At 39.3% G+C, this 26,800-nt stretch overlaps 2 protein-coding genes across 3 annotated transcripts in view; one reads left to right on the top strand and one right to left on the bottom strand.

Moving 5' to 3' along the window:
* Positions 1–71: 71 nt before the first annotated feature.
* Positions 72–13,386, top strand: SLC16A14 (solute carrier family 16 member 14). 2 transcript variants are annotated; one of them, XM_074911942.1, is made up of 6 exons: positions 72–426; positions 4,543–4,685; positions 4,967–5,243; positions 6,097–6,240; positions 10,278–11,270; positions 12,919–13,386. In XM_074911942.1, the coding sequence occupies exons 3-6, from the start codon at positions 4,982–4,984 to the stop codon at positions 13,065–13,067; spliced, it is 1,548 nt and encodes a 515-aa protein (XP_074768043.1). In that variant the 5' UTR covers positions 72–426; positions 4,543–4,685; positions 4,967–4,981; the 3' UTR covers positions 13,068–13,386. The 2 variants fall into 2 exon arrangements, with proteins under 2 accessions (XP_074768043.1, XP_074768044.1); XM_074911943.1 differs by lacking the exon at positions 72–426 and having other exon boundaries at positions 4,517–4,685.
* The window catches only part of FBXO36 (F-box protein 36), a 32,348-nt gene continuing 18,927 nt past the window's right edge, over positions 13,380–26,800 (bottom strand). The window contains 4 exon segments of the mRNA XM_074911944.1: positions 13,380–16,450; positions 16,453–16,558; positions 20,434–20,606; positions 26,240–26,348. Of these exon segments, the coding sequence (XP_074768045.1) occupies positions 16,374–16,450; positions 16,453–16,558; positions 20,434–20,606; positions 26,240–26,348 (465 nt within the window). The 3' untranslated portion in view covers positions 13,380–16,373.

The raw sequence follows: 26,800 nt of genomic DNA, 5'->3' as shown, positions 1-26,800 counted from the left end.
CTGGCTGCTTTTATTGGATTGTATCCTCGAACTCTCCGAGATGTAAATTTCCAGCGATAACCTGTGCGGCAATAAACTTCATTCAGCCACAAGAGTGTGCGTGTGAGAGGATTGCAAATCTCCTCCGCCAAACCAGAATTAGCCGGTATCGCAGGAATGAAAGAGCGTGGAGGTTTGAAATTGCAGGGAATGGAGACAAGGCGGTGCAGAAGAGGAGCTGCCTGGGGGGCAGGAGGCCCCACGCCGCTGCCACACTCCTGCAGAGAATAAGCCCCGGGGCGGCGAGCAGGGGCGAGGCAGAGCGGAGCCGGGCGCAGGTGGACGCCGCAGCCCGCAGCGGCTCTCGGGGCGCGGAGCAGCGCCGCGGCTCGGGCTGACGGCGGGGGCTCGGCGGGCTGGGCGGCGGCGCTGGCGGGGCCCGGCGCGGTGAGTACCTCGGGAGGAGCCGGCAGCCGCCGCACGGCACCGGCACCGGGACGGGTGCGGCCGGGGAGCCGCGCAGCAGCCGCGCCGCCTGCGGCGGAGGCGGGCCGGCGCGGCCGCGGGGCCGGGGCGCGGGGCTGCCGGGGGGCGGCGGGGGACGGCGGCGGCTCCTCCGTGCCGCGGCGGGCCGGGAGCGCCGCCGCCGCAGCGGGGTAACTAGCGGTCATCCTTTGTGCTCCGGCGGGCGGGCGGCGCCTGCAGCCGCGCCGTCCGCTCAAACGCCGCCCCGCCGCCCGGCCCCGCCGCCCGGCCCCGCCGCCCGGCAGCCCCCCGCGGGCCGGGGAGGCGGCGGCGCCCGAGCCCGGGCCGGCGCTGCCCCGGCGGCAGCCCCGCGCCCGGGGGGCGGCAGCTCCCCCGGTCCCCGCGGCGTGCTGCGACGACGGGCTCCGCTTGAGTGCCGGGGCAGGCGCAGCGGGGGAAGCTCCCAGACGGATCATCTGGGGCGGGGGAAGCCTCCCCTCCTCGGGCCGCTGCCGTGGCAGTCTGTCACCGTTTACGAAACCGAGGGACGCCGCCTGAGGCGAGCTGCCCGCGGCCCCGGCCCCGAGGGGCGGCCTCAGGAGGTGCACGGCGGGGCCGCTGTCCCCGGGGCCGATCAGCCCCGCGGGCTCTCCCGGGGGCTGCGGGCGGGGCCTGGGAAGCGGCGCTGCGGGGCAGGCGGGGACCCCCCGCCGGCGAGTGGAGCTGCCGCCGGCTTGGTGCAAGCTTGCGACCCTGGCAGCTGGCTTCGCGTTCTAAGCGCTTGATTTCCTCGATCTTTCTCTTCCTTGCTGGGCATGCACAGTGAGGAGCGTGGCCCTGAGCTGCAGAAGTGGCTAGTGCCCACATCTCCAGGGAAGTCGTGGACAACCGAAGTGCTCAGCACGTTAGCAAGCTGAAGTTAGACTGCCAAAACTTAGGACACCCCAAATAAACTGTGTTTTAAACAGTGTTTTTGCTGTATGTCTTCAAAAGACAAATAATTCCACGTGCCATGTTTACTGGGAATACCGTGAAGCAAACCTCATTACTATTTATAATGCATTTCTCGGTTATCCATTGGAAGTGCCTTTCAAGTATGACTTTGTACTTTTTAACACAGAGGCAATCAGGTACTGGAAGAGATTACACAAGTATATATCAGTTGTTCATCGTATGGACTTCTAATACCAATATCAGCTGCTTTTCGATGATCAGTTCAGCTCCAAGCTAGCGAGCCATAGCTCCACCAGTGGTACAGGGAACTTGGGTGTTTTGCTGCTAACTTTGATCTTATTACAGCACCTGCATTGGTCCCTGAAATAGCTCATGAGTCAGATTTTCAAGAAAGCTCAGCATCTTTGTGGGCACTAATGTTTGGGCTAGTTTTCAAAGACCTCTGCATATTGTGTGTGCAAACAGTATAAAAAGCTTTTATGAAAAAACCCAAGTCCATCTCCATCTGACCAAACAAGAATCCCAATCCTCCTGCCTTTAAATGCAACCCTTTGCGAGATGGCTGTGTCTAAACATGTTGCGAGTGGGTCTTCACTGCCTTCCTCGTCAGGGAAGTGTGGCTGGCCTCACACATCACCTGCCGTCATTTCCGTTGCAGTCTCTTAACAATTTCATAGTTGTGAAGAGCCCCTTGGGCTTCTCTGCCTTCTGTGATCCTGTGCTCTCGGCAGGGCTGTGGTGTGGGAAGAAGGCTGAGGGCAGGTAAGTGTGTTCTCCTGGGTGCGATAGGCCACGGGGCGAGGAGTCGGCACTGGGGAGGGGACACAGACGTCCAGCCCTTGCTGTATCCAGAGCTTGAGAGCTTGTGCAGTCACTGGAGATGACCTTCCCTGCTTTTGAGAGTATTCACTCTGAACTTGTGATGTCAGTGGAAAGTAATAAAAGTAGTAACAAGCAAGAGTCCAGTTCAAAGGGAAAATACATCCATTTTATGAAGATTTGTGGGGGTTGATGCAAGCATGACATTAACTTGCATCTACTCAATCTAAGCCTGTTCTGCCAGTAAGATGGCAAAAATGAGTGTTGTATCTTTGCATCTCAATGTAAATTATTTTTGCTTTAAAAAATTTAAATATATAAAAGATGTATCCATTTCCTGTCCAAAGAAGAAAATTTTTGTATCCAGTGTCAGTATTCAGGTGCACACAAAACCAGTCAAAAGCATGAAAGAGAGAGGTAAGGCTCCACATTTAATGCTGACTCTGAATCTTCAGTTACATAATGTTGTATGCCATTATCTAAGATGTACTGTAATATACATCATACATTTTCATTAATCTTATACAGAGCATCTTTAACAGCTTCCAATTTTCCTTCATTCTGCTACTTCTCATTATTTCCCATTAGCATGATTATTCACCTTTTTGCCGTTAGTGTTTCTTTCTCTTGTGAGTGGGCTGAATCCTCCAGAAGGAGTCTGATAAACTACATCAGTGGGGGATCTGTCTTCAAGTACATTAATAGGAGAGAGTTGAGGTGTCATCTTTAAGACCTACCTTCTGTAGAGGAAGGATGAAGTATAATTTTAATTTAAGGCTGTCCCAGGCTGTTCTCTTACGTTCAAAAAAAAGTCTGCACCACCACATGGCTCTGACTTACTCCCCTGCTACCTCCTACCTCGAACACCCTGCAGGACCTCTAGAAAGACCTCTAAGCATAATCCTCCTTCTCGCTGCCTCTTGATTTGCAAATCCAGTAAGTCATTTCAGTATGTGTTCCTACTGACACCCAGGTGTGGACTCAGATTGGTCCCAGTTTATCTGCTTGGGTGGCAAGCGTTACATGTGCACAGTTCTTATTCCTCCTCGCTCTGTCACCAATACCTTCCATGGCCAAGTCAGGGCTAGTGACAACTTAGTCCATAAAGAGTATCCATCTGTGAAATGTTTGATACCAGTAGTACAATGTATTTTAGCTCCAGTGTACTGTGTGAAGCAAATCACTGTGCTCTTGGGGGAACCTACATGCTGAAGTTGCCCTTAGGTACACACAATTACTTGCACTGTAAGTAAGGGGGGTGTGGCACTTAACTACAAAGGTCATGTACCCAGCAGCTGGTCTGAAGAGGTTATGTATATTGGCAGGTTTTGACTGTTGTCTGTGAAAGAAACGGTAGCTTTGACCATTCAGCTCTTGACTCTGTCTACGTATGAGTATGAAATACTTCAAGGCTGCCTCTGTATGTTTCTCTAGCAATAAGTAAAAAGTTGAATAGTTTGGAAAAGTGGTAACTTGAGAAACCAAATATGTATATAAAGACAACAGCCCAAATTTTCAGTTAGTGCAGAATCTGAGTTACTTCATCCACTGGCAGTTTTTAGTAGTGAGGAGCTAGCTCTGAGGCACACCTTCTGAGGGCTCACAGAATATGTAAGGAGCTTTTTAAACAACTCTTGATAACTTTTTTCTCTTTTTACTGTGGTGAAGCTAATGGCTCTTTTTATTTCTCTGGAGAAGAAAAGACAAAAAATTACCATCTCTGGTAATTTGTACCATTACATTTTTAGTCTCCATGGAAACCTATGTGGTGCTTCACAGTTGGGTAACATTTCAATATGTTGCAGCAGAAATCAGATGGAGGGAAAACTGGGTTCTGCACCTTGCCTGTTAATCGATTAAAAATGGTTTTGAAATTATTTTCACATTGTGTTGCAATCTTCACTTACAGTAACAATAGAAGAAATCAAAGTAATCAAATTAAGCTATTATGGTCTGATCCTACGTATACCTAGGCACATAACTGCCACTCAGTTTGATTCTGATAGGCATTGACATTAATTTAGAAGAATTCTTTGGTTTTAGTAGGATTATATGGATTAATACTATGGAAACTGAAAGCATAATAGCAAACTGTCAGGTTGACTCTAATAAAAAGCTTGCCGGAGAGGTAGTAACAACCCACTTGTTGTAATTTATGTAAGGAAAGCATTTTGAAAATCAAGAACCTTAAATCTTTATCTTTCTCTGTATTCACTCTTGTTCTTCCACTACTAAAGAAGAAATAAATCTCAAAACTGGTTTCCTCTGAAAAGATACAGTATCTTCATCTACCTACCTCTTCAGGATTTCCTTTTTTTATTCCAGGCTTTATCAACTTGAACACAAAGGAACATAATCTTACTGGGAGAGCAGAAGGCAATACAGAGAAGGAATATACAGAAAGAGACCAGATTTTTTTTGTGACCACAGTCAACCCATGAAGAGTGAGCGCTCTCAGCTACTTACATGTAAGTAAAGTATATAGTAATGGAAATAATGTAGCCTACTGTCAACCTGTAAATACTTCTGCATAGACAGCTGTGATAATAAGGTACACAAAGAAATATATTAATTAGAGAATTTTCTAAGGATTTTACTTTCGAACAATGAAAATCCGGTATTCACTGTACAACTGCACTAAAACACAGTAATGTGAAATACGGTAGTGATTTATGTTCTCACTATAACCAAACTACAAAATCTGATAATTTTGTATGTATTTTGAAGGTATTTACTGCATTTGTTTCAGAATACTGTGGAGAAGATGTATGCTAGTCGAGAGGATATTGGATATGATTTTGGAGATGACTCAAAAGTTGGAAGTAAACCAATTAAGCCTAATCCAAACGTTGATGGAGGATGGGCTTGGATGATTGTACTCTCCTCTTTCCTCGTACACATACTTATCATGGGGTCCCAGATGGCACTTGGAATACTCAATGTGGAGTGGCTTGAAGAGTTTAATCAAAGTCGTGGCTTAACAGCGTGGGTTAGCTCCCTCAGCATGGGCATTACACTTATTGTAGGTATGTTCCAACGTAATTTATTTCAAAACTACATAGATTTTTCAGAATATGTTTGCCACTGATCCCTGAAGTATTTTCTTACAGTTTTCCATTTTATTAGCAGAGCTGTGCAGGTTCTCCTGACTTGCCTTTTTAAACTCACCAGGACAAACTTTACAAGTTAGAGGGAGAAAGGGAACAACAGGGAAGATGATGGAGAAGACAATTACTTCAGGAGACCTCATGAGCAGGAAAGGATGCCTGTGACTTCAAGGTCTCAATAGAATTAAGAAAACAGATGATCTGTGAAGCTTGTGGTCTTCCCTGTGCTCTGTCTAGGAGGAGAAAATGTTCAATTTGGACACCTTATATTTCAGTTTGATAGCTGAACTAAAATTTATTTTTCAAGTTACTGTTGGATCAACCCCAAATAATATCTGGAGGGGTACATTTGTGTATACATACACACATACACACCTCGGCCTCTCTAAATTAAGACTGAAAAAGTTGTGTTTAGGTCTGCCTAAAATACTCCACTGAAAACAAAATGTTTACTTTATAAATGCTTGTGAAAAAGGCCTGCACTCACACAACATTAGTATTGGGAACAATGGTTTGAGTCTCTTCTTCTGTTTAAACTGTCCATTCTTCATGGGGCAACTTTGATTTTAGGTCCTGTGGGTATTTGCTAAGTATTTGGTCAGTTGGTTGATTTTTCCATGATTTTAAACAGTAATAGGGAAAATAAACCGAATTGCATGAGTGGCCTGATGTTTAACATTTTGTTTAAAACATTAAGAATCTTCATGTGAAAAATTATTAGCGTGTAGGGAATTTAATAAATAATTCAACATTTTTTCATGTGTTTTAACAGGTCCTTTCATTGGTTTATTCATCAGCATGTGCGGGTGCCGCAAGACAGCTATAATTGGAGGGATATTGAATGCTCTAGGTTGGATACTGAGTGCCTATGCCTCAGATGTGCACTACCTCTTCCTTACGTTTGGAGTAACAGCTGGTAAGAGCTCTAATAACATTTGGAAGTTCTGTCATTATTTTGATTCCTTTGAATCCACCTTATCTGGGTGACTAAAGAGGGAAGTTAGACTGTAAAGTTACTCCAGCTTTTCTTTCACACTTTTTACAGCCTGCTACCTTTTCAGAAAACTTATTTATTTACTCAGTGGATTGGGCCCAATGACTTGTCATTTGAATCTGCCATGTGAAGATGGTATTTTTATCAGTTTCTCACAAGTAAATATATTAGAGGACATTTTTAATTAGAAGAAATAATGTTTCCCAGACTAACAAGTAGAATTCAAAGATGCTAAAGCACTGTTGAATTATATATCCAGCTAACTCCTCTCTTTGTCACAGGAAGAAACAATGTTTTCTACAGGAGCTGCTCCACATTAATAAAATACCAGATTATAATAACCATGCACTGCTTCAAAACCCATTTTAGAGAGTGCTGTGGGTTACTACTGGTAGGCAGCTAAGCCTCACAAGCTGCTTGCTCACTCTCCTGCAGTGGGATGGAGGAGAGAATCAGAAGGGTAAAAGTGAGATAAAACCAGTTTAATAGGTAAAGCAAAAGCTGCATGCACAAGAAGAGCAAAATAAGGAATTCATTCACTACTTCCCATGCGCAGGCAGATGCTCAGCCATTTCCAGTAAAGCAGGGCTTCATCATGTATAATCATTACATGGGAAGACAAATTCTGCAGCTTCGAATATTCTCCCTTCCTCCTTCTTTCCCCCACTTTTATTGCTGAGCATGGCATCATACGGTCTGGGATGTCCCTTTGGTCAGTTGGGGTCAGGTGTCCCACTGTGTCCCCTCCCAGCTTCTTATGCACCCCCAGCCCACTCACTGATGGGGCTGCATGAGAAACAGAAAAGTCCTTGATGCTGTCCAGCAACAGCTAAAACATCCCTGTGTTATCACCAGTGTTTGGGTCACAAATCCAAAACAGCACCATATGAGCTACTATGAAGAAAATTAACTCTATCCCAGCCTCAGGACAATGCATGTGGCCATATTTCATAGATAGTTTCTAATAAAAGATATCCAGATTACATCAACAACCACTAATAAATAGCAACTAATCTTGCTACATTTTTTTGCAATCAAAATCACTGAAGTAATATTTTGTCATTTTTATTAGAATTAAGTCTCTAGAAAACCTTTTGACATATATAAGAGTGCAATCAAAATATTAAAATGCATGCATGTTTAGGAATCTTTCTTGAAAACCAACAGATCCTTGGTGCCTGAATGCTCACTTTCTAGCAAAATGTGGCTTCTTGTGAAAAGTTTAGTTAAAGAAAGTTATGTAGAAGAACCCAGTATTATCTGTTTGAAGTGCTATTCCATTTATTCACTGTTCATTTCTGGAAACAGATACTGTTAGTAGATATGAAACAAAAATGTTAAAGTGATCCAAGTGATAAATACAAAATTTGTCCTTTAATTCTTAGCTGAGCAACACTGAGCAGTTCAGGGGGCTTTGAAATATTATTCACTCCACGGTTAATGTGGCCAGTTATGTTTGCAGATGAAGCATGGTATCTATATGTGGCAGAAGCGTTATGAAAAAAAATTGTTTGCAATACTAATAATAGCTTCAGTACCCTCCATTCCCTCAAACTGCCCTTTCACAGAATTTCTGTACAATTTTTTATCTAGCTCTCTGGATGGAAAAAATAATTGAAATTAGCAAGGATCACTGTGATAAGTCTTTATACCACCATGCCATAGATTTCAGTAATGTTGTAAATTCCTGAACAAAGAGCAGTAATTACAGGCAGAGTTCTGCCCTTGTCAGAATTTCTGTTTCCATATATATGGAATATAATCAAACAGACGGGATCTACACACTGTTTTGCTCAGCCTTTGCTGCTTTTCAGAAAGAGCATACACAAAATATCAGACAAAAAGGCAGAGATTATACACCGAATTTACAGAGGGGTGAAAACCCTATTTTCAGAAAAAATCTGACGCAGATTTTTAGCAGTAGTAATTCTGGTCATAAGAACAGTGTAGAGATGCCTGAGATGTTTCTTCCATCTCCACAAGACCTCCGTTCACCATGCCCTCGCTCACCACCGCATCACCCACCGTCCCCTCGCTCACCTCAGGCCCCATCCAGCCGCTCACTCCCAGCCCCTTGCTCCCAGCCACCTCCCTCACACCACCTCAGGGAAGTTTCTTTCGTGTTCTGGTGGCCGCTAGATGTAAGACTGCTGGTCACTTACGGTGGCCACCTCCTGCTGACATCACTTCTGGGGCCTCCATGCTTACTCGTGGCTCCCATTCTCCTGGTCGGTGACCTGCCATGCCAGATGCCCTCACACAGAACGTCCCCATGATCCCAGCCTGGTCCCGCCAGCTGCAGCCCCCTGCCGCCTCAGCTCCCATTCCCCAAGTGCCCCTCGCCTCAGCCCCCCAGCCTCATCTCCTCCCCTCCTGCCCCACAGCTTCATCCCAGCTCCACCAGCCTCTCTCCCTGTGGCAGCAGTGGCGGGGGGCAGAGGAGCCGCCTGCGCCCTCACCCATCCCGGGGAGCCCCTGGCTGGGGCTGCTGGCAGCAGGGAGTGCCTGTGGGCTAGGGCAAAATGCCCCCTGAGACCTCACACAGGGCTGGGGGAGAGCGGAGTCAGCCCTGCCGCTGCCATCACAGGGCAAAAGGAGCGGAGAGGCTTGTGACCCTGTGTTTACCTGTGAAGGTGGCAGGCCTTCACATGTAATGAGAGTAGGTTTTGCTATGTAACCCACAGAATGAAAAGCTAAAACAACTTCAAAAAAAGTCTTCTTGGGATGCGTTGGGAAGCGCAGTAAGCACTAGCACAGGCACGAGCCTGGGCTGGTTTTTCACAGCAGGCGATGGCAGGCTGGTCCGACAAGGCTGGCAGTCTTCTGGGGGGCAGAGAGATTTCCTTAGGGTTTGTGGCTCGGTTTGGGGAGGGAGACCTTGTGCAAAATAGAAACACGATCATGTATTTGCATAGCAAAGAAATAAACACTTCTAACAGGCAAAACAGGTCAGCTCTGACCACAGTACACTGCTGTGGTGTTGAGGTGCTTTTTTTAAGGCTTTGCTGGAATAACCATTCTTTCAATGATGGAGGTGTAGCTACATCATGCTGTAGCTGCATGCAGCTATGTTACCAGATACTTAGAAAAACTTTTAAGCCGAAAACAGTCTTCTAAATTATGGTCACAGTGAATTTGGAAGCATCTTCTGCATATACCTCTTCCAGTCCAAATCCCCTCCCTCAGGAATTTACTGTGAGAAAAACTGGGCAGCTGTTACATTTAACGATGTGTTTGCACAACTCTCAACACCTTCTGCTTGAAATAGGTACCTTTAATACCCCGGGTTATAAATACGGCTGAGGGATTTTCTACTGAATTACAGATCTGCCATTTAAGAATATGCCTGTGCAGCTACTTTTTGGCCCTCCTTGGAGTATCCAAAGAGAAACCTGAAAGCCACCCAAGGTCCCACCATGGGGCGAACATCCCGTGCTGACTCCTGAAATACATCTCACAGTCACTGTGGCTCTACAGCTACAAAGAAAACAGAAACTCATTCTGAATTGTCATTGCTGGTGAACTTGGGCAAAAGCAACAAGATATGCCCGCTAAGCAATTTCTGGTCACTGATACAATCAGATGGAAGTATTACAAATGCAGGTGTTTCAAAGTAGGGTTTGTTTGGGTTTGTTCCCATATTAACTGTCACTGATTTATTGTGGGATGTTTGGGACTTTACAGCAGTGTCATGCTGAACTGAGGTAAAGGTTTTATCTTCCATGTGTTTCAGTTTCTCCAGCAGTTAAATAGTGGTATAGTATTCTCACTGGAATGGCTATTGCAAATTTTGAAACGTGCTACAAGACAGAAATGAAAGCTAATATGAGCATTGAATATTTATTCTTGGTTTTACTACTATGCTCGCATAAAAGTTAGGAATAAAACTGATTTGTTTTTCACTGCTTTTTGTCTTGTCAGCAAAAAGTTCAGACTGATTCTGGGTTTTATTTTCGTAGGTGTTGGAAGTGGCATGGTTTATCTGCCTGCGGTGGTGATGGTAGGGCAGTATTTTCAGAAGAGAAGAGCGCTTGCACAAGGACTCAGTACCACGGGAACAGGGTTTGGAGCTTTCCTAATGACTGCCTTACTGAAGTACCTCTGCATCGAATTTGGGTGGAGGAACGCCATGTTCATCCAGGGCGCCATCTCCCTGAACCTTTGTGTCTGTGGAGCGCTCATGAGACCACTTGCTCCCAAAGATGTTGTTAGTGAAAAATACATTGTGAGAAGTAATAGTGAAGATAATCAGGCAAAAGCTCTGTCCCATTCTGCAGAGACTATAAAATCTAATGGAGTCCTCAGTGATGAACCAGAAAAAAAACAAGAGACAAATGAAGAAGTGCTTGACAGTGTTCAGCACATAGAAATTGGAGGTAAATCTAGAAGCGGAAGGAATATGTATGGACTGCGCATTTTTAAGACAGTGAGCCAGCTGACGGTTACAGTCAGGAAGGGCTTTGCAATGTGGTACTCCAGCTACTTTGGAGCTGCATCACTGTTTACCAATAGAGTATTTGTGGCCTTTATAATTTGGGCTTTGTTTGCCTATAGCAGCTTTGTCATTCCCTTTATTCATCTTCCAGAAATAGTCAAACAGTACAACTTATCTAGTCAGAACAATATTTTTCCTTTGACATCAATTATAGCCATTGTTCATATTTTTGGTAAAGTGATCCTTGGAATCATCTCTGATCTCCCATGCATCAGCACGTGGAATGTCTTCCTCATGGCTAACTTTACCCTGGTCACCTGCATTCTTACTTTGCCACTAATGCAAACATATGTCAGCCTGGCTGTAGTTTGTGCTCTAATAGGATTTTCTAGTGGCTATTTTTCTCTAATGCCTGTTGTGACCGAAGATTTAGTTGGAACTAAACACCTTGCAAATGCCTATGGCATCATCATTTGTGCCAACGGAATATCTGCGTTGTTTGGACCACCCTTTGCAGGTAAAAAGTTCAAATTGCTAAGCACCAGATGTTTGTATAATAACCGTGTGACTTGTTATATTATTAGGCTTTCTTATGTTATGAGCACATGTAGTTAACAATACAGCTGCTCCAGAATGGACTGTAACATCCAGCTTTACATTGTACAAATTTATAGATTGCATTCGCTGGGTACCAGTTCACTATGCACACACTACAAATTACAACCCTTGCAAAATAACCCCAAATCTGTTACAACGTATCCTTTCAATTGTGTGTTAAATATTATCATATATTTTTTTAAAATGAGAAAGTTTAACCTGTTTTTATGTATTTTGTATAATATATGCACTATACATACTCATGCCTCTATCTAGATGAAAAAAATGATGAGTAGTTTTCAGGATAGGCAGGTGTTTGTACCATAGTATCACCCCCCCCCAAGAACTGCAAAGTGTGTTTGGGTGTCACCACTCTAAGCTGCCAATGGATGTGTTGATTTAACTAACTTAGCTTTGCCTTCCTTCAGCCAGAAATACCTACTTTAGGGACCGCACTGCTCATAATCTCCTTACTGCCATCCATAGCAGAAGGTAGAAGCATATGTATGTTATCCCCAAAGTTACTTAGGTTTAAACAAACACTCATTATAAATTTCCTCATAGAAAGAGGCGGGGAAGTACTAGGTACTGCTTGTCAGACTACAGCTATCTTTTACAGACATGTAAATCAGAAGGCGGCAAAAGGAAACGTTGTGAGCAATGGCTGTGGTCAGCCAGGGATGGCACTAGGCTGAACTGAAGCTATTAACAGCACAAGCAGTGCAGAAAAGCGAGACCACTCTCACCTTCTCTCCCCACCATTGAGTGAGATAAGACAATTTAGAAGAAAGCTCATTCAGTGCCCTTTGAAAAGCAGAAGTGTTTTACTCTACCATACATTCTTTCAGCACCTCTCAGCCTGTGCTGAACATGTCTTTGTGTTTGGTTATTAGTAACGAAGCAAATAGGATGCAATTAGTTGATGTTAAAAAAAGCTTCTGATCTTGAGGTTACATCACAATGCAACCAGCATGACATGAGGGAATTTTGCTATTTTGGGTTCTCAAACCTTTCTGAAGCAACTTTAATGTATTTTTGCAAAGGAATTAAGGTTGGAATGAGAGAAGTCTTTTATTCGTATGTGAGTCTTTGAGAAAGCTATTGGGAATGTGTTTGCTTGCACGAGGCACAGCATTTGAACTAGCCTGCCATATCAGACATTTTACAAAGACAATAATAGGGTGGAAGAACTAATTGGTTTGGGATTCCAAAATGGCTATTTTAAAGTCAGACCTGTGATAACTTGTTTGAAAAATGTAGTTTTAGAGCAAAGGTTGCTAGGCTTCTTAGGATGGCACATAGTCCCATTTTAAGACTTCCATGATACTTAAATGAGGGGATAGGTTTTGCACTGATTTTGGGTTTTGGTGAATGAACAAGACTTTTTCTTAACACATTTCCATTCGTAGCATCTAGAGAAGGAGACAATCACCAGCTTTTTTCCATAAAACATCTATGGATTTGACTGAACTGTCGTGAAAAAAATGTGCAGTGTTTTTCATATTTTCCCATGCAATGTGTCTTGTTTTCCAGCTTTGTAACAAATATGTTTTGTCCTTATTTTCCAGGTTGGATCTATGACATCACACATAAATATGATTTTTCGTTTTACATATCTGGCTTGCTATACATGGTGGGAATAATATTTTTACTTATACAACCTTGTATTCAAAAGAAACAATCAAGAGAAAAATCTACAGAAGAAGCACAAGTATAGAACAAATTCCAGAAGTTTTTTTACAGAATTCTTTTGTTTTCACGTTTCTGTATGAAGCTTTTTTTCTTATGGATCCAACCACATTGAGCTGTACTTAAGTGAAATGCAAATGTGCTCCAAAATGCTAATAAATTAATAGAAACATGCTTTTAAAGTGAGTTAAGATCTTTTACTTTAGAACTAACAAATACAGCGATTAAAAGCACCCTGCTAGTCTTAAAATTGGGATAATGCTAAGAGCCTTTACCCTTGCTTCTCTTTTAACTTTTCACCACTATCCATTGGTGAAACTCCATTGACTGCAGTGCAGTTACTCCTGATTTACAGTAGTCCTGCAAGAGAATTTGACCAGGATATGAATGATTTATAAAAGTCCTTCCTACTGCGTATTCTGTCTGAGAAAAGAGTAGTTACTGGGTATGAAAAAATGATTGTATTTCTTACCAGGCTGGTTGAGTACTGTTGAAATGCTAGTACAACAATTCAATTAATCCAGTGTATTAAAATGACTATTTCTGTGATGCAAAACTGAAGAAGAGTTCTTATATTTTTCTGAAATGACTCTCTACTTCAAGGATTTTTTATTTTATTTTTTTAAAGTATCAACTGCATAGTAAAGTAGCCATCCTTCATACGTAGGCTGCATTATAAACGCTGTGACGCTTAATGCACCTGAAGTAAAACAAACATAAAAGCAAAACCAGGCAACATATGGAAAACATTATTATTATTCACAAACTGGAAAATGTTTCCAGAAACAGTTTGAATTTTCTGGCTGCTTTACCTAATTAGAGGTATTGTAGAACTTTCTAACATTGCCATTGACTTCTTCTGTGGGACTTGTTCATCGAGTAAACAGTACTAAAGAAACAGAGTTGGGCAAAATTGGCCAAATATAGTTTTAGAAAGAACTGGACTACAGCACAGTAAATTGTTACAATTAATTAAATAATGAAAAGCGACATTATGAGCAGTCTTGTGTAAGACTGGTTACATTTGAGATGTTTATTCACTAGAAAATTAAATAATGCAGAGCATGGAAGAGCTAAAGACCATTTAAGATATTCAAATAAATTTTCTTAAACAGTGTTAAGCACCTGTTAATGTGGAATGTTTTGTATGGTGCTACAAGACATCCTTTTTTCAGCTTTGAGAGGTGAGTCTGATGTTAATTTTGCTATCAAATAGAAGTCACATTAGGTTTTTTCCTCTAGTTTCATGAAAGTTTTTTCTTGACAGATCAGGTTCTTTGTTTAATACTGATACATGCTGCTGGAATTCTTTAAAAACTATTTATACTATTCAATTATATTGAACAAATTTCTTAAAATCAGGGGGTTTTTTGTTGGAGAAAATGTTCCCATAAACTACACTTTCACATCAGTTATTTTGTTACAGGTTTAATGTATTGGCGTGAATACTGCTGCCAGCTTATTTTAACTGAGCTATCTTTTATTGTTGAAATATATATATATTGGTGGTGATTTCCCTCCACTTCCTTTTTCTTTTTGAAAGATATGTACCCTTTATACTTAGATCTTCACTTTGTCTTTTGTCAAAATCAACTTCATTTGCCTATTACTGTAATGAATAATGTGTTGTTCACTTACAATATCTGCAGTATATCTTTCTATAGAAGTCCTTAGTGGGCTATATGATGGGAATAAACTTACCCCAAATTTACTAATTAAGGGGTTTTTTTAAGCTTAAAAATGAAGATTTTCCTTCAAAATGACTGTTCTTATTTCTTGTAACAGAAGGGACAGGTACATGGTTGATCAAGGAGAAGGGAAGGTAAGCTGACAAAAATTGAGTGAAATTAGGATTTTAAATTAATATTTACTCAGTCTGTATTGGATAGCACAGGCTCTAGTTTCCTAACCTGAAACTGCCTAAATCTGTTACAAAAGCACAAGGTAAGAAAAAAATTCATTGGTGATAAATTAACAGAAAGTGAGAAAAGAGGGTCTGTTGTTTAGTAGCTCTGCTCACATGCTTAAAATAATTCTTAATTTCTCTAAAGCAAAATTACATTTTATAGTGTTTTATTACACAGAAAAAATTTTATGAATACAGTATTTTATGCACATAATGAAATTTGTATTTGTTGTCCTAAAAGGAAACAATAAGAGGAAAGAATATACTTAAGTGTTTCTTCTATCTGAAGATCTGCAATCACCAAATGGTTCAAGAATACTGATATATAGTTGTAAAACAAAATAATCTAAATTATTAGCAAATACATTTTAAGAATATACTACTTTATAAAGAAAGAATAAGAACCCTGTATTCATAGTTTTTAATCAATTTATGAAATTCAAGTTTGATACTTGACGTGTTAAAAAATTGTAAACCTAATACACTCTTGAAATTACACTATTATATCCAAATACTGAAACCACTACTCAGGTCCTAAGTTGAGTCAATGGCAAATGATATATTAATCAACTGGTACTTTCAGAGTAGTAATATTTGGTCTCTTAATAACTGAATGTTGGAGCAAGTCAGTCGTGAGTAACATCTGCCTTCATCTTACAACACTCTTAAGTAACCATTGTTAGTCTTGTAAGATAGCAAATGTCTCTTATCAAATATGTAACTTGCAGGAACTTTTGAAACTAATTGACTTCCATTGTTCATCAGCAACGTCAAAGAAAAATTTTGCCCTTATTCCATTCTGGCAGTGCCTCAAAAATTATTGTGATGGATTGAGATGATCCTTTGAAGATGAAGATGATGATTTGATTCACACCCTCATTCACCAAAGACGTTTCCTCTTGGTGACAAAATTACTATTTGCTTGAAGTTTAGATAATTAATTTAAAAACATTTTAACACACATCAAACTCTGGAACCAGCTACATGTTATTTGCTTATAAACATTGCAAATTTATCATGATGGACATTAAAAACTTCAGCATTCATCAGCAATTTTTGTAGTAGGAAATGACAGATGGTTTTCTATAAAGGTAATAATGACAATGCTATGGCATCTGATGTAAGACATGGAGCATGTATAGCATATATACCAAATAAAGAAGTTAGAATGAAGAAGTATAAAGAAGCCACTACCTCTTCTGTTGCTAGTAACTGTTACGATGCTAACTATAATACAATTTCAAGATGTCCAACATATTAAACATTGTATTATTTACATGTTGCTCCTAGTAAGACATACTTTGTTTTCCCTCTTTCAGTCCTTACAATAATCTTCTTTCTACTGTAAAGAAGAAAAGTCAGTGAGTCTGACCTGATAAACAGTAAATCCACACCTTATAACAATTGCTTCAATAAAAAAATGCATCTTTATTCAGTTTGGTTTTTGTTCTGAGCATCTTGTTTCTGCCTCCTCCTTTGGAGCTGCAGCTGTAGCTGAAGTCTGTGAAGAATTGTTTCCAGCCCATTTCCTGTGCAAGTTCTTTCATTTCAGGTGTAATTGTGTCACACAAGTTCTGCACAATATTTTCTCATAGCGCATTACTGTTACATATCTAGTCGGAAGATAAAGTAGAGGCTTAAAATCACAATTTGGCTTACTCATTGCTGATTATTTTACTACACAAAATGTGTTTAGACAACAGAAATGCCTTGTATGAAGGTCACTTGCAGTGAAAGCTACCCACTTACCTTGAAAGGCACTATTAGTTAAAACTCAGTAACATCAGTGGAAGTGTTGTCACTGCAAGATATTGCATGTTCTTTGAAAAATTTGAGAAGCTTCTTTTGGTATGATATCAGAGGCCTTTCTGCCACTCTAAAAGCAGCTGTAATGCCACATACTCTCCTGGTACGTAATTCATACAGCCCTGCTGAAGTCAGTGAAGCTATATAAGATTATGCCAAAGACCTTGTCTGGATGTAGAAATTGCATTGCAGATTAAAATCTGTTTTTAAGGTAAATAAAAGAATCAAGCTGCCTTTGGACTTATAACAGAAATGCAATTTTTGGAAGCTTTCAAAACACTGTAAGGATTAAGCCTGTTTCTCAGGAGAGGCTTCTATCTTTCAGAATGATGCCATAAACAGATGAAAATATTATAAACAGGAAGAAAAAAATGATGTAATTTGTTAGATGAAAGAACCATCACAAAAAAAGAATTAGGAAGATACTCAGTGCCAGTAAATTATACTAGAGCATAGTAACATTGATTGTTCCTCCAAATGTTCCACTTTTCTACATGTGTAATTATAGGGACTTGCAGAGTTGTACTAGATTACTCCAATGCAAGTGGCTGGTATGTCTCTCACAAGTAGTAACAGAAACAGAATAGCAAAAATCCTGGTATAACTTCTGTTACATATTGCTGGTGTAGCTGGATACCTTAAACTATTTAATTCACTGACTACAGCAAAGCTGTATCAGATTATGTGTGGTCCTGGTTTTGTTCTTGTGAGAGTGATAATACTGCAGGCACACAGAACATGCTAGGATATTTTAGCAAAGGTAAAGCAGGGATTATCTGTGCAAAGTTCTTGTAGAAGTCCTGAAATGAAAGTATATGCATGTTTAAAGTTTTCTTTAAATTTCTGCTTGCTCTCGCTCTCTTGCCGTTCTGCTGTTCCTATGAAAAATGGACACCTTTAAGTTAAAAATATGGAGACTGGGTTTTGGTATCATGTATTTCCAAATACAGTGTTCTATTAAAAAAAGAATGGAAATAAACCCGATATTCACTATCATTATTGTGGTTTTCTCTCCGTGCCAATGGCTTCTGAATTGCGAAAAAAAAAAAAGTCTTCCCTTCTGTAAATTGGAATAAACTGGACAGCGGGGCAGCTGCTGCCACCCGGATCACTCTTGCGTTGGGGACTGGGCTCCCTCTGGCGGGAGCAGCCTCCTGGAGCTCATAGAAAGCAGTGTTTTTGTAGTTTCGCTTTGCCTATCTAAAGACTTTGCACAAAATCAGCTAAATGAATCCTATCCTGAGCTTGTGCTGGGAGAGATCACAATAGAACAGTCTGATGAAAGTGTTTGGAAAACTCACACAGTGCTCCAATGGTGGTCCACGACAGGGCTTCTGTACTTTGTTTCTTTTGAGATGGAGCTTCTTTCACATTTAAAAATAGTATCTAGGGAAAATCTAAAATACTTTGAAATTTATATTGGAAGCATCTGAATACTCCAGAGAGCCAAATTTATGCTCAGAATTACAGAGTCAGAGAAATGCCATGCTTTGGGTAACCAATAACGATACCTGCTTAGTTCAGCCTACGAGGATTCATTTCACAGGACGGGATGGAGACTTTAACACTCCACTTCTCAATCCTAAGTGCAGAGACTGTTCTATTTTCCCCTACTTGAAAATCTGAATATGCTATTTTATAATTCCACAGAGAGCAACATTCCAGCCTACACATAAATTAGTCTGGAAATGAAAACTCATACTACTGGGTCAAATTTTTAATTCTTTAAAAATACTGCTGAAAAGAAGAGAAAGAGAACATGACATTACTAGTTCTAATAAATTATTTCATTGTGCCAAAATCTTATTTTATTATTATGAAACTTAGTTCTTCCTACGATTTTCTTAAATTTCAGAATACCCAAGGCTTTGTGTTAAACATTAAAAGTTTACTGCCCTCCACAGTACCTCATCCTACTCCACTCACACTCTGCAAATGACAGATAGATTCCAAACATACTAATAATTTCTTGACCGCCCTTCTATCCATACTCTTCTTCTCCTTTACTTGTTTTTATTCTTTCATCCCCTACTGCTTGTTTCCCAGTCACAGTATCAACTATTTTATCTTCAAACTGAAATAAAGCCCAGAACTCAGCAAGCTTATATACTTCCATCTGCCCTTTATCTCTAAATTCATGACAGCTGTATTTTGTTACCTCGCCATTTTCTCCTGTGCTCTCTTTACACCATCTCCTATTCTTTCTGCTCACTTGAACTCACTCTCACTAAAGCACCTATGTCTTTGTAGCCACACCATAGGAACAGTAGTACAGCCATGTCCTCTTGAACTGACAGCAGTCCTCCTCAGAACTTTTCTTGAAATCTTGGGCCACAGACTCAAAATAATTCAAACCCTGTGAGTAATCTCATCCTGATACAATTTGGAGATGTACTCTGTACCAGAGACATGTCCTGTTCTCCAAACTAAAAGGTTAATCTGTCTCTCTCAAGTCTTTCAGAGAGTATCAAGCTGTCACATCAGAGTCAAGATGACTAAACCTGTTATTATCTTCCTCCTAAGGTCTCACCATTACTTATGTTTTCAGTAACCGTATAGCCCATAACTTGACAGGCTTCATTCTAGGTGCCTACAGCACCCCTAGGGATAAGAATCAAGTTATTTTTCTTTTTAATATGCTTCTCTTCCTATTTTTCAGAAGCTAAAATCCTCTCCTCCCCCTACCCGAGTTAGTGCAGCAGCCTTTTCTCAGGGTCTGACTGTGACAGAAAATGCAGTTTTGAGGTATTCAGACCCACAAAAGTAAGCTTTCTAGAACACAGCTCTGAACATACTATCTTTCCATCCCTCCAGTTACCTGACCCTGCACAGACCAGCAAGTTGGGATAGATGACCTCTCAAGGGCCTCTTGGGCACAGTTTAAGTGATTGATCCTATGGCTTTGCTCTTTTTGCACCAACAGAGTGGTCTCATTCTCCTGGGACTTTAGGACTAGCCTTTCCTATTTGTTACTCCTCATTCAGCACCCTTTAGAGGCTACCCTTAGCTCCAATCAGCCTATAGTGGCAACTTCCATTATTAACTTTTCAAGTTTCAATTCAACATGTTCATACTATTTCCCACACTTTCCTGATAGCTGGAAAGAGCTTCCTAGCAAGCACACATAATGTCATCTCTTTTGTTTCCTGTGTTTCTTACAGCTCCTTGCTGTGACATCTACAAAAAATCTTGAAAAAACCCTCCTCTTTCCTTATACTCCTGTCTTTTGTGAAAGATTTAAATGTAAGCTGTCTAGGAATGGCAATGATTTTTTTTTGATTGTTAATGAGTCTAGCATAAGGGGATCCTGGGCTGTGGTTGAAGTTTCTAGACGTTACAATAATACAAACCATAATGCAAAGCATAGATTTTACATTTCAAATACTTAATCCTGGAAGTAGTGCATAACAACCAGCCATGGGTTACAATGGAATTATCTGGATCACTGTGTTTATTATGTGCAACAAAAGTTTGCAGGATAAGCACAGTTTGTCTAACAGCCTTTCTAAGATCTAGTTTTTATTGCACCCATTCAGTTGTTCAGATGATTAATTTATTGCCTCAAACTTTAAGTAAAGCAGATTGATGATTATGTTAAATGTAAAATGAATCAAATCCAACATGCTGCACAGCAAAGCTAACAGTTTTAAAACAATTTTTTTTTAAAAAAAATTTTTTTTACCATTTCAAATCTGCGTGAAACTTGGGAAAGCCTGGCAATATCTTCAAGCTCCAGAAAGGAAATGATGTACAGGACCACTGGGACAGGAAGCCGTTCCAGGCAGTCAGAGTTACCTCGGCACAGATTGAGGACATGTTCCAGAACTTTGGCACCAAACACTATAGCAATCTGAACTGTGATTAAAAAAAAGAACAAACCCAAAGCCAAACCCCAAGAGACAGATTTGTAAAAGCCTGAAATTTCTTCCCAATAATCCCACATTATTCAGATAAATCTTAAAAATTAAATGAAAAAAACCCCACATTCTGCTCATTTTTTAAAATGTTTTCTAAAGAAAAGTACATGTAGTATCTCATATTGAACATTACTAATTTATAGTATTTCAGTTAATCTTAAGAGCTGCTAGTGTCATCCAGGAAGCCTGCACAGTAAAACAAGGCTTTAGTTAAAAAACTTTACATTGTCTAGTATACAGCAAACTCTTGTCTCAGCTGAGGAATGTTAAAACAGTAGCAAAGTTGAACTGAAACTTGTCCAGATACATTTTGTCCATTTTTCCACATACTTATAGACTAATTTACATAAAAACTGTGCTATTTACTCAGGAGGAGGTTGGTAAAAACAACTGATAAAAGTACTTCAGCTGTATGCTTTGGGGAAAACAATGGTGGCTCTGATATAAAGAGTGTCTGTAGTTTTGCTTCTTATGTAGGTACAGTTAAACCACTAGAATGAAATTGAAGACTGTTATCTTCTACAGGGACATGATATTTTTTGACTCACTCTCTTTGTGATCCAGTACAAAGCCAAATTCTTTTTCTACAGATCTGCTACTTAGTGAGCTACTCCCCCATCCTGCATTCATACAGTTGATAATTTCTGCTTCAGTGTCCAACTTGGAACTTGGCCTTTTGAATTTAACACTGTTTCTTCAGATAATTTATCTATTTTATCAAGTTGCTTTAATAAAAATTCTAGCTCATTATAAAACAGGATCCTGAAATCAATTTGCTACACTTCTGATGAACAATCAGTGGTAGATTTTGGAGCTTGTTGTTTCCTAAGATCTGACAACAGGAATGCAGTCATCCAGATATGTAATTTTTTTATTTTATTTTATTTTTTTAGCTTTTCACACAGGGACACAGGGATTAAAACTTAAATTTAAAGCAGGATTACTATTTTTTGTATTATGAAATTACTCTAATGCAACCAAGGTGGGTTTTGTTGTTTTGGGGATTTCTTGTTTTGCTTTTTTAACCAACTAGTCTATCTTCTCATGTATGTTGAAGTCATAAAAGGAGAAAGAAACAGAATCACGGAAGTTGAAACTATACTGAGTATACGCAGTAAGTGCATCCAATATTGATGCACCAATTTTCATTCCAAAATATTTTGTAAGATTAGTTACAAAACTCAAGCTTATGTGAACATTTGAAAGAGCTTTCCAAATGACAAGAAATCACTGTTACTATGTTAAGACTTTTTTCTTCTCTTTTTGTTCCAAATACTCCAAGATAATTATGTAGAAGGAAGCTATCACATTATCTTCCTTCATGTCTTTGGGTAGATGGCCCAATACTGTTCAAACTTTGCTTTCTGTTGCTATATCTTACTGCAAGCACAAACAGCTTGCTGTTGGTTCTCATTTGCTTTTTTTGCTTTCCAAGCATCTTGGTTCTATATAATTGGTAATTTTCCTCAAATTCCTTATGCAAGTACAAAAATTATCTACACAGTCAAGTAAAAATTATTTGGCTGGTCTAATTCAAACTAATACATAAGAATGATTCAAATCTTTGCAGACTAGGAATGACAATGATAATGTCTGTAGTGTACATCTACTTCACGTTGAATGATTAGTAGGCTACTGCATGAATATTTGCTGCTCCTTGAGTTTTTCTTGAAAATTATTTATTTCTAGAAATAATCCTGTGACCTGGTTTGGCTATTTTAAAATATATTTAGCTGTATTTATCTTGCTTTTTAAATGTATCTGCAGCTAATGATGAACTGTGAAAGTATATTGAACTTCAGGTTTTCTGTGAACTGTTCATCCTATGAGTGTGGGATACTACTTGATGACTTGCACTGTTTGTTCACTCATCCAGAAATGTAAATAGACCTCTCTTCTCTTGCCCTACACTATCATCAATTAATTTTCCATATTTGGAAAACCATAATGAAGACTCCAGACATATACAAAACCTTGCTCTTTCCTCTTGGCTCTATCAAGACTATGAAAAGAAACTAACGATACCTTACTTCACTGTCCAAAAAAAAAAAAAAAAAAAAAATTTCAAAACACACACAGATGTTTGTAGCTGTATGGTAGTTAATATAAGTTTACTAAAATGTTAATGTTTATTATAAAATGTTTACTTCTCCAGTTTTCTATGGAATGCTTCATCAAATGCCTCTACGGGATATTGATAAAATGTTTCATATGCAGGGGGACCATTCTTCCTAAGCCCATTAAAAATAGTTTAAGCACTTTTTTTTTTTTTTTAACAATTTTTTTCTGAAAACCTCTAACTGTGTGCAAATAGACAAAATTTTATGAATGAGAACTAGGAGACAACAACAGGAAATACAAAACTGATTTTGCTGGTAGGGGTGTACCAAATATTTAGCAGCAAACCATGGGTGTGGTGGAGTCTTTTATCTGAACATGCACTTGGCAAAAAATTCCAAAAGGATAACTAGAATATTATTCCAGTATATATATTTGTGGAGAATTATGGAAAAAAAATAATCTGTAAATACTTAAAAGAATAGCAGCAAAGCTCCTCTTAACAGAAGATGAGAAGGAGGTGTAAAAACATCTGATTGTGTGGAACAGCAAGAGCTATGGACAGAAATAATATCAATATAACAATAGAACTTCTCACAAACAGCAATTTATATTCGGAATACTTCTATTTCTGTTGGCATTTTTCTGAAAACAAATTATATTCAAATTTTACTAAAATCAGAGGGAAAACCTCATGCATGATTTTAAAGATAATTTTAGAAGAAGGATGAAATGACTAAATGTTAGGCAAGAATGGCAACTGTGGCTTTCAATACTTCCTGTGGGATAGGAAACCTCTGAACCACCAGTAACACTTTTCAAGAAAAAGCAGGCAGATCTTACTTGTAACCTACTGAAAACACATAGAATAACAGTAGAAAACTGCGTGTTAACGATAATTTAACTATCTGAATCACTGTACCCAGGTAATGTAAAACAGATGTTTTATTGTGATGTAAGATAGTTAATATCAAATGCCACAGGAAAATCTTACAGTATAAGCAATGAGGAAAAAAAACAAGCTAGAATCCTCATCAATATATAGTCACATATCAAATCCACTTTTATAAGTTAAATAAAAAAATTAAAACTAGATTTTGAAAATAAACCCACTAAAACCTATTGCTAAAATTCAGTTATAAGTTCTATGTAATTCTTGGAAACAAAAAGCACAGAAGACTAATACTTTGAAAGCTCAAGTTTATAAAAACTGATAATCAATTTTGTCAAATTAAAATGTGGTGCAACTCTTCGCCTCCACTAATGGAGCAACTATAAACACCTACCGCAAAAAAGGATAGCACATCCAAAGACTCCCTGAGGACTATCCCAATTCAACAGGCAGTCCATTTTCTATTGGTTCATGATACATTCATTCCCTTTCTAGTCAAAACAAGTAGTAATAACTGGAATCAAAAATTTGTTTTGTTATGGACTGTGAGTGCTGACTGAAAATTTTTCCACGTTTTGTGCATATATCCAGTGACTTGAGTTCACAACGTGCAGTCTTTTCTGTCAACGGAACTCTAATAGCAGTCACTAGCAGGCTCCCTACCCAAGGGTCTAAGGAAGTGTTTAAATCAAATTCACTTGAAATGTCAGTTGAAAAAGTTATAATAGGAATCAGAAACACAAACCTAAACATAGAAATGCAGACCACACTAACTCACCAGGGCTGAAAATCTCTTGATTGTGCTGTAGGAAATGCTACATTTTAATAAGTAAAGCATAGGAAACGTATTGATCTTATTTCTGACCCTAAATGAAGATACACTCAGGTTTACTCTTGAAAACAGGCATATTCTCTTGAGGGAAGTTTTACCCTCTCCCCTACCACCTGAGATGCATATACTTGGGAAAGGAGACCTCCTCTGCCTAGGTGTAAATAAGGTGATGTCTACCAAAGATGTTGATGAGGAAAACAGGACTTAATTTGTAAATGACATCTTTCAAGTCCATCATAAAAGTAGGACAAATATGAAGTCACATTTGTAACTAATTTTTTTAATGTCTGTCCTGTCTTGGTTTTGGCTAGGATAGCTATTTTTTTTTTTTTCCTTCTTGGTAGCTAGAATAGTGCTGTGTTTTGGATTCAGTATGGGATTTGATACGAAAACAATGTTGATAATGTACTGCTGGTTTTAGGTTTTGCAAAGAAATCAAGGATTTTTCAACTTCCCATGTCCTGCTAGAGCACAGGTACACAAGAAACTGGGAGGGAGCATAGCCAAAGCAACAGACCCAAATTGGCCAATAGAATATTCCCTATCATACAACACCATGGTCAGTATATAGATGAAGGCTGATTGGAAAGCTCACCCTTGCTTCTGGGATTGTGGTTTCAGGATTATATTTTCTGTGGGATTGCTAGCTGGGAACGGGCTGGGCATTGGTCAGCAGGTGGTGGGAAATCATACTGTGCATTACTCATTTGTATTTTCTATTATTACTATTATCATCATCATTATTTTATTTTATTTTAATTATTAAATTGTTCTTATATCAACCTATGAGTCTCCTTAACCCTCCAATTCTCTCCCCTATTCCCCAGGGATGGGGGAGGGTGAGTGAGCAGCTGTGTGGCATTTGGCTGCCAGCCAGGTTTAAACCATGACTCTGGACATAATCAGAATACAAGAACAATTTATTGGAAAAAAAAAAAAAAAAATCTCACCAATGCAAGGTGTTTGAATGCCACCTAGTCTCTTGGGCTACAAAAGCCTCAGATCTCAATCCAGTCCCACTTTTCAGACCAGGTCATAGCTCAGACGACAGTTATTTGCTGCAGTTGCTGAATTAATGTTTCTTTGGCTCCGTATTTTCAGGAGACTGTTTCCTCTGTGAGCCATGACCAACCATACCTTTTGACATGACATCTCTTAAAACTAATCCATTACTGAGAACCAAGATTGTTAGAAGATGCAGAGCAATAACTACTTGGGACACAGAGTCCCATGGAATTTTGGGAAAAAGAATAATTACTTCAGGTCTTCTCAGCAGCCAGTCTATCGGGAACAGTTTGTAAAACAACTCTGTGATTCTCCATTTTGAGGTTTATTTAGTGGTGTCCTCACTACTTTTCTTTTTTCTGGCTGTATGCTCTTAAAGTTATGTTCCACTTGCATAATCCCAAGTACCTGTTGCAGCTGGTGTTATTTATGTTAAATCAGATTGGGAATCCAAGTGGCTCATGACATGGCCATAAAAACAAATGTGCTGGCACACAGCATTATAAGGACTGAATTGTTTGCAATAAAAATATTGCTTTCTGGCCTATTTTTGTTGTCATTGTTTTATAATAAAAATACCAGTGTTGCTGGGATTTATCATGCATGTATATTTACTGTTATATCTTTTTGTTTTCCAGTATCCATGCATTAATTAATAAATTAATACAAAAAAAGCTTGTTAGCTAAAGCAATCACATCTTTCATGAAAGTTATTACAGATCATTATTGCTAGATGATGCCATTATATGCCACAGCAAATTTGTAATTATTATTGTTATCTTACTATGAAGAGATGAATCATCCAAAAAATCCTCCTGGGATTCTTTAATTTCTCCAGGTCTTGATTCATGAAATTAATTCCTAAGTGAGATTTTCCACCACCTGAAAATTACCTACAATTGTGGAAGAAGAAAAAGAAAAAAAAAAAAGAAATGAGTATCAGGTACCACAAGATAAATACATTGCTAAGATTCAGGACTCTGGTTGAGTAAATATTACTACATTTCCAAAACAAAGGGATTATAAGAGATCAGACCATGGTTACACTACCAGCAGCCCTACAACATGCTTCAAAGGACAATAAACATCCCATAATGCACCTAGACAAGTGTGAAATATTTTTACACACAAAGAAAAATGTATGCAACCCCTGCATAAAAATTGTTCCTAAAAATTAAAACATGTTTACTGACATATCAACTTGCAAAACTATAAACATTCTCTTTTTGTTTTTCATTTAGTTGCAGAAATACAATTCATCAGGCATTAAATTATATGGTTAAGTAGAAATACCCATTCAACTGCTCAGGCATTCAAAAGTGGCAGTATTAAAAGTTAAACTGTC

Source organism: Athene noctua, chromosome 8 (genome assembly GCF_965140245.1).
Source record: "Athene noctua chromosome 8, bAthNoc1.hap1.1, whole genome shotgun sequence".
In the NCBI taxonomy this organism is placed as follows: Eukaryota; Metazoa; Chordata; class Aves; order Strigiformes; family Strigidae; genus Athene; species Athene noctua.
The sequence above is the reverse complement of the archived record's forward strand: the minus strand, read 5'-3'. Positions and strand labels throughout refer to the sequence as shown.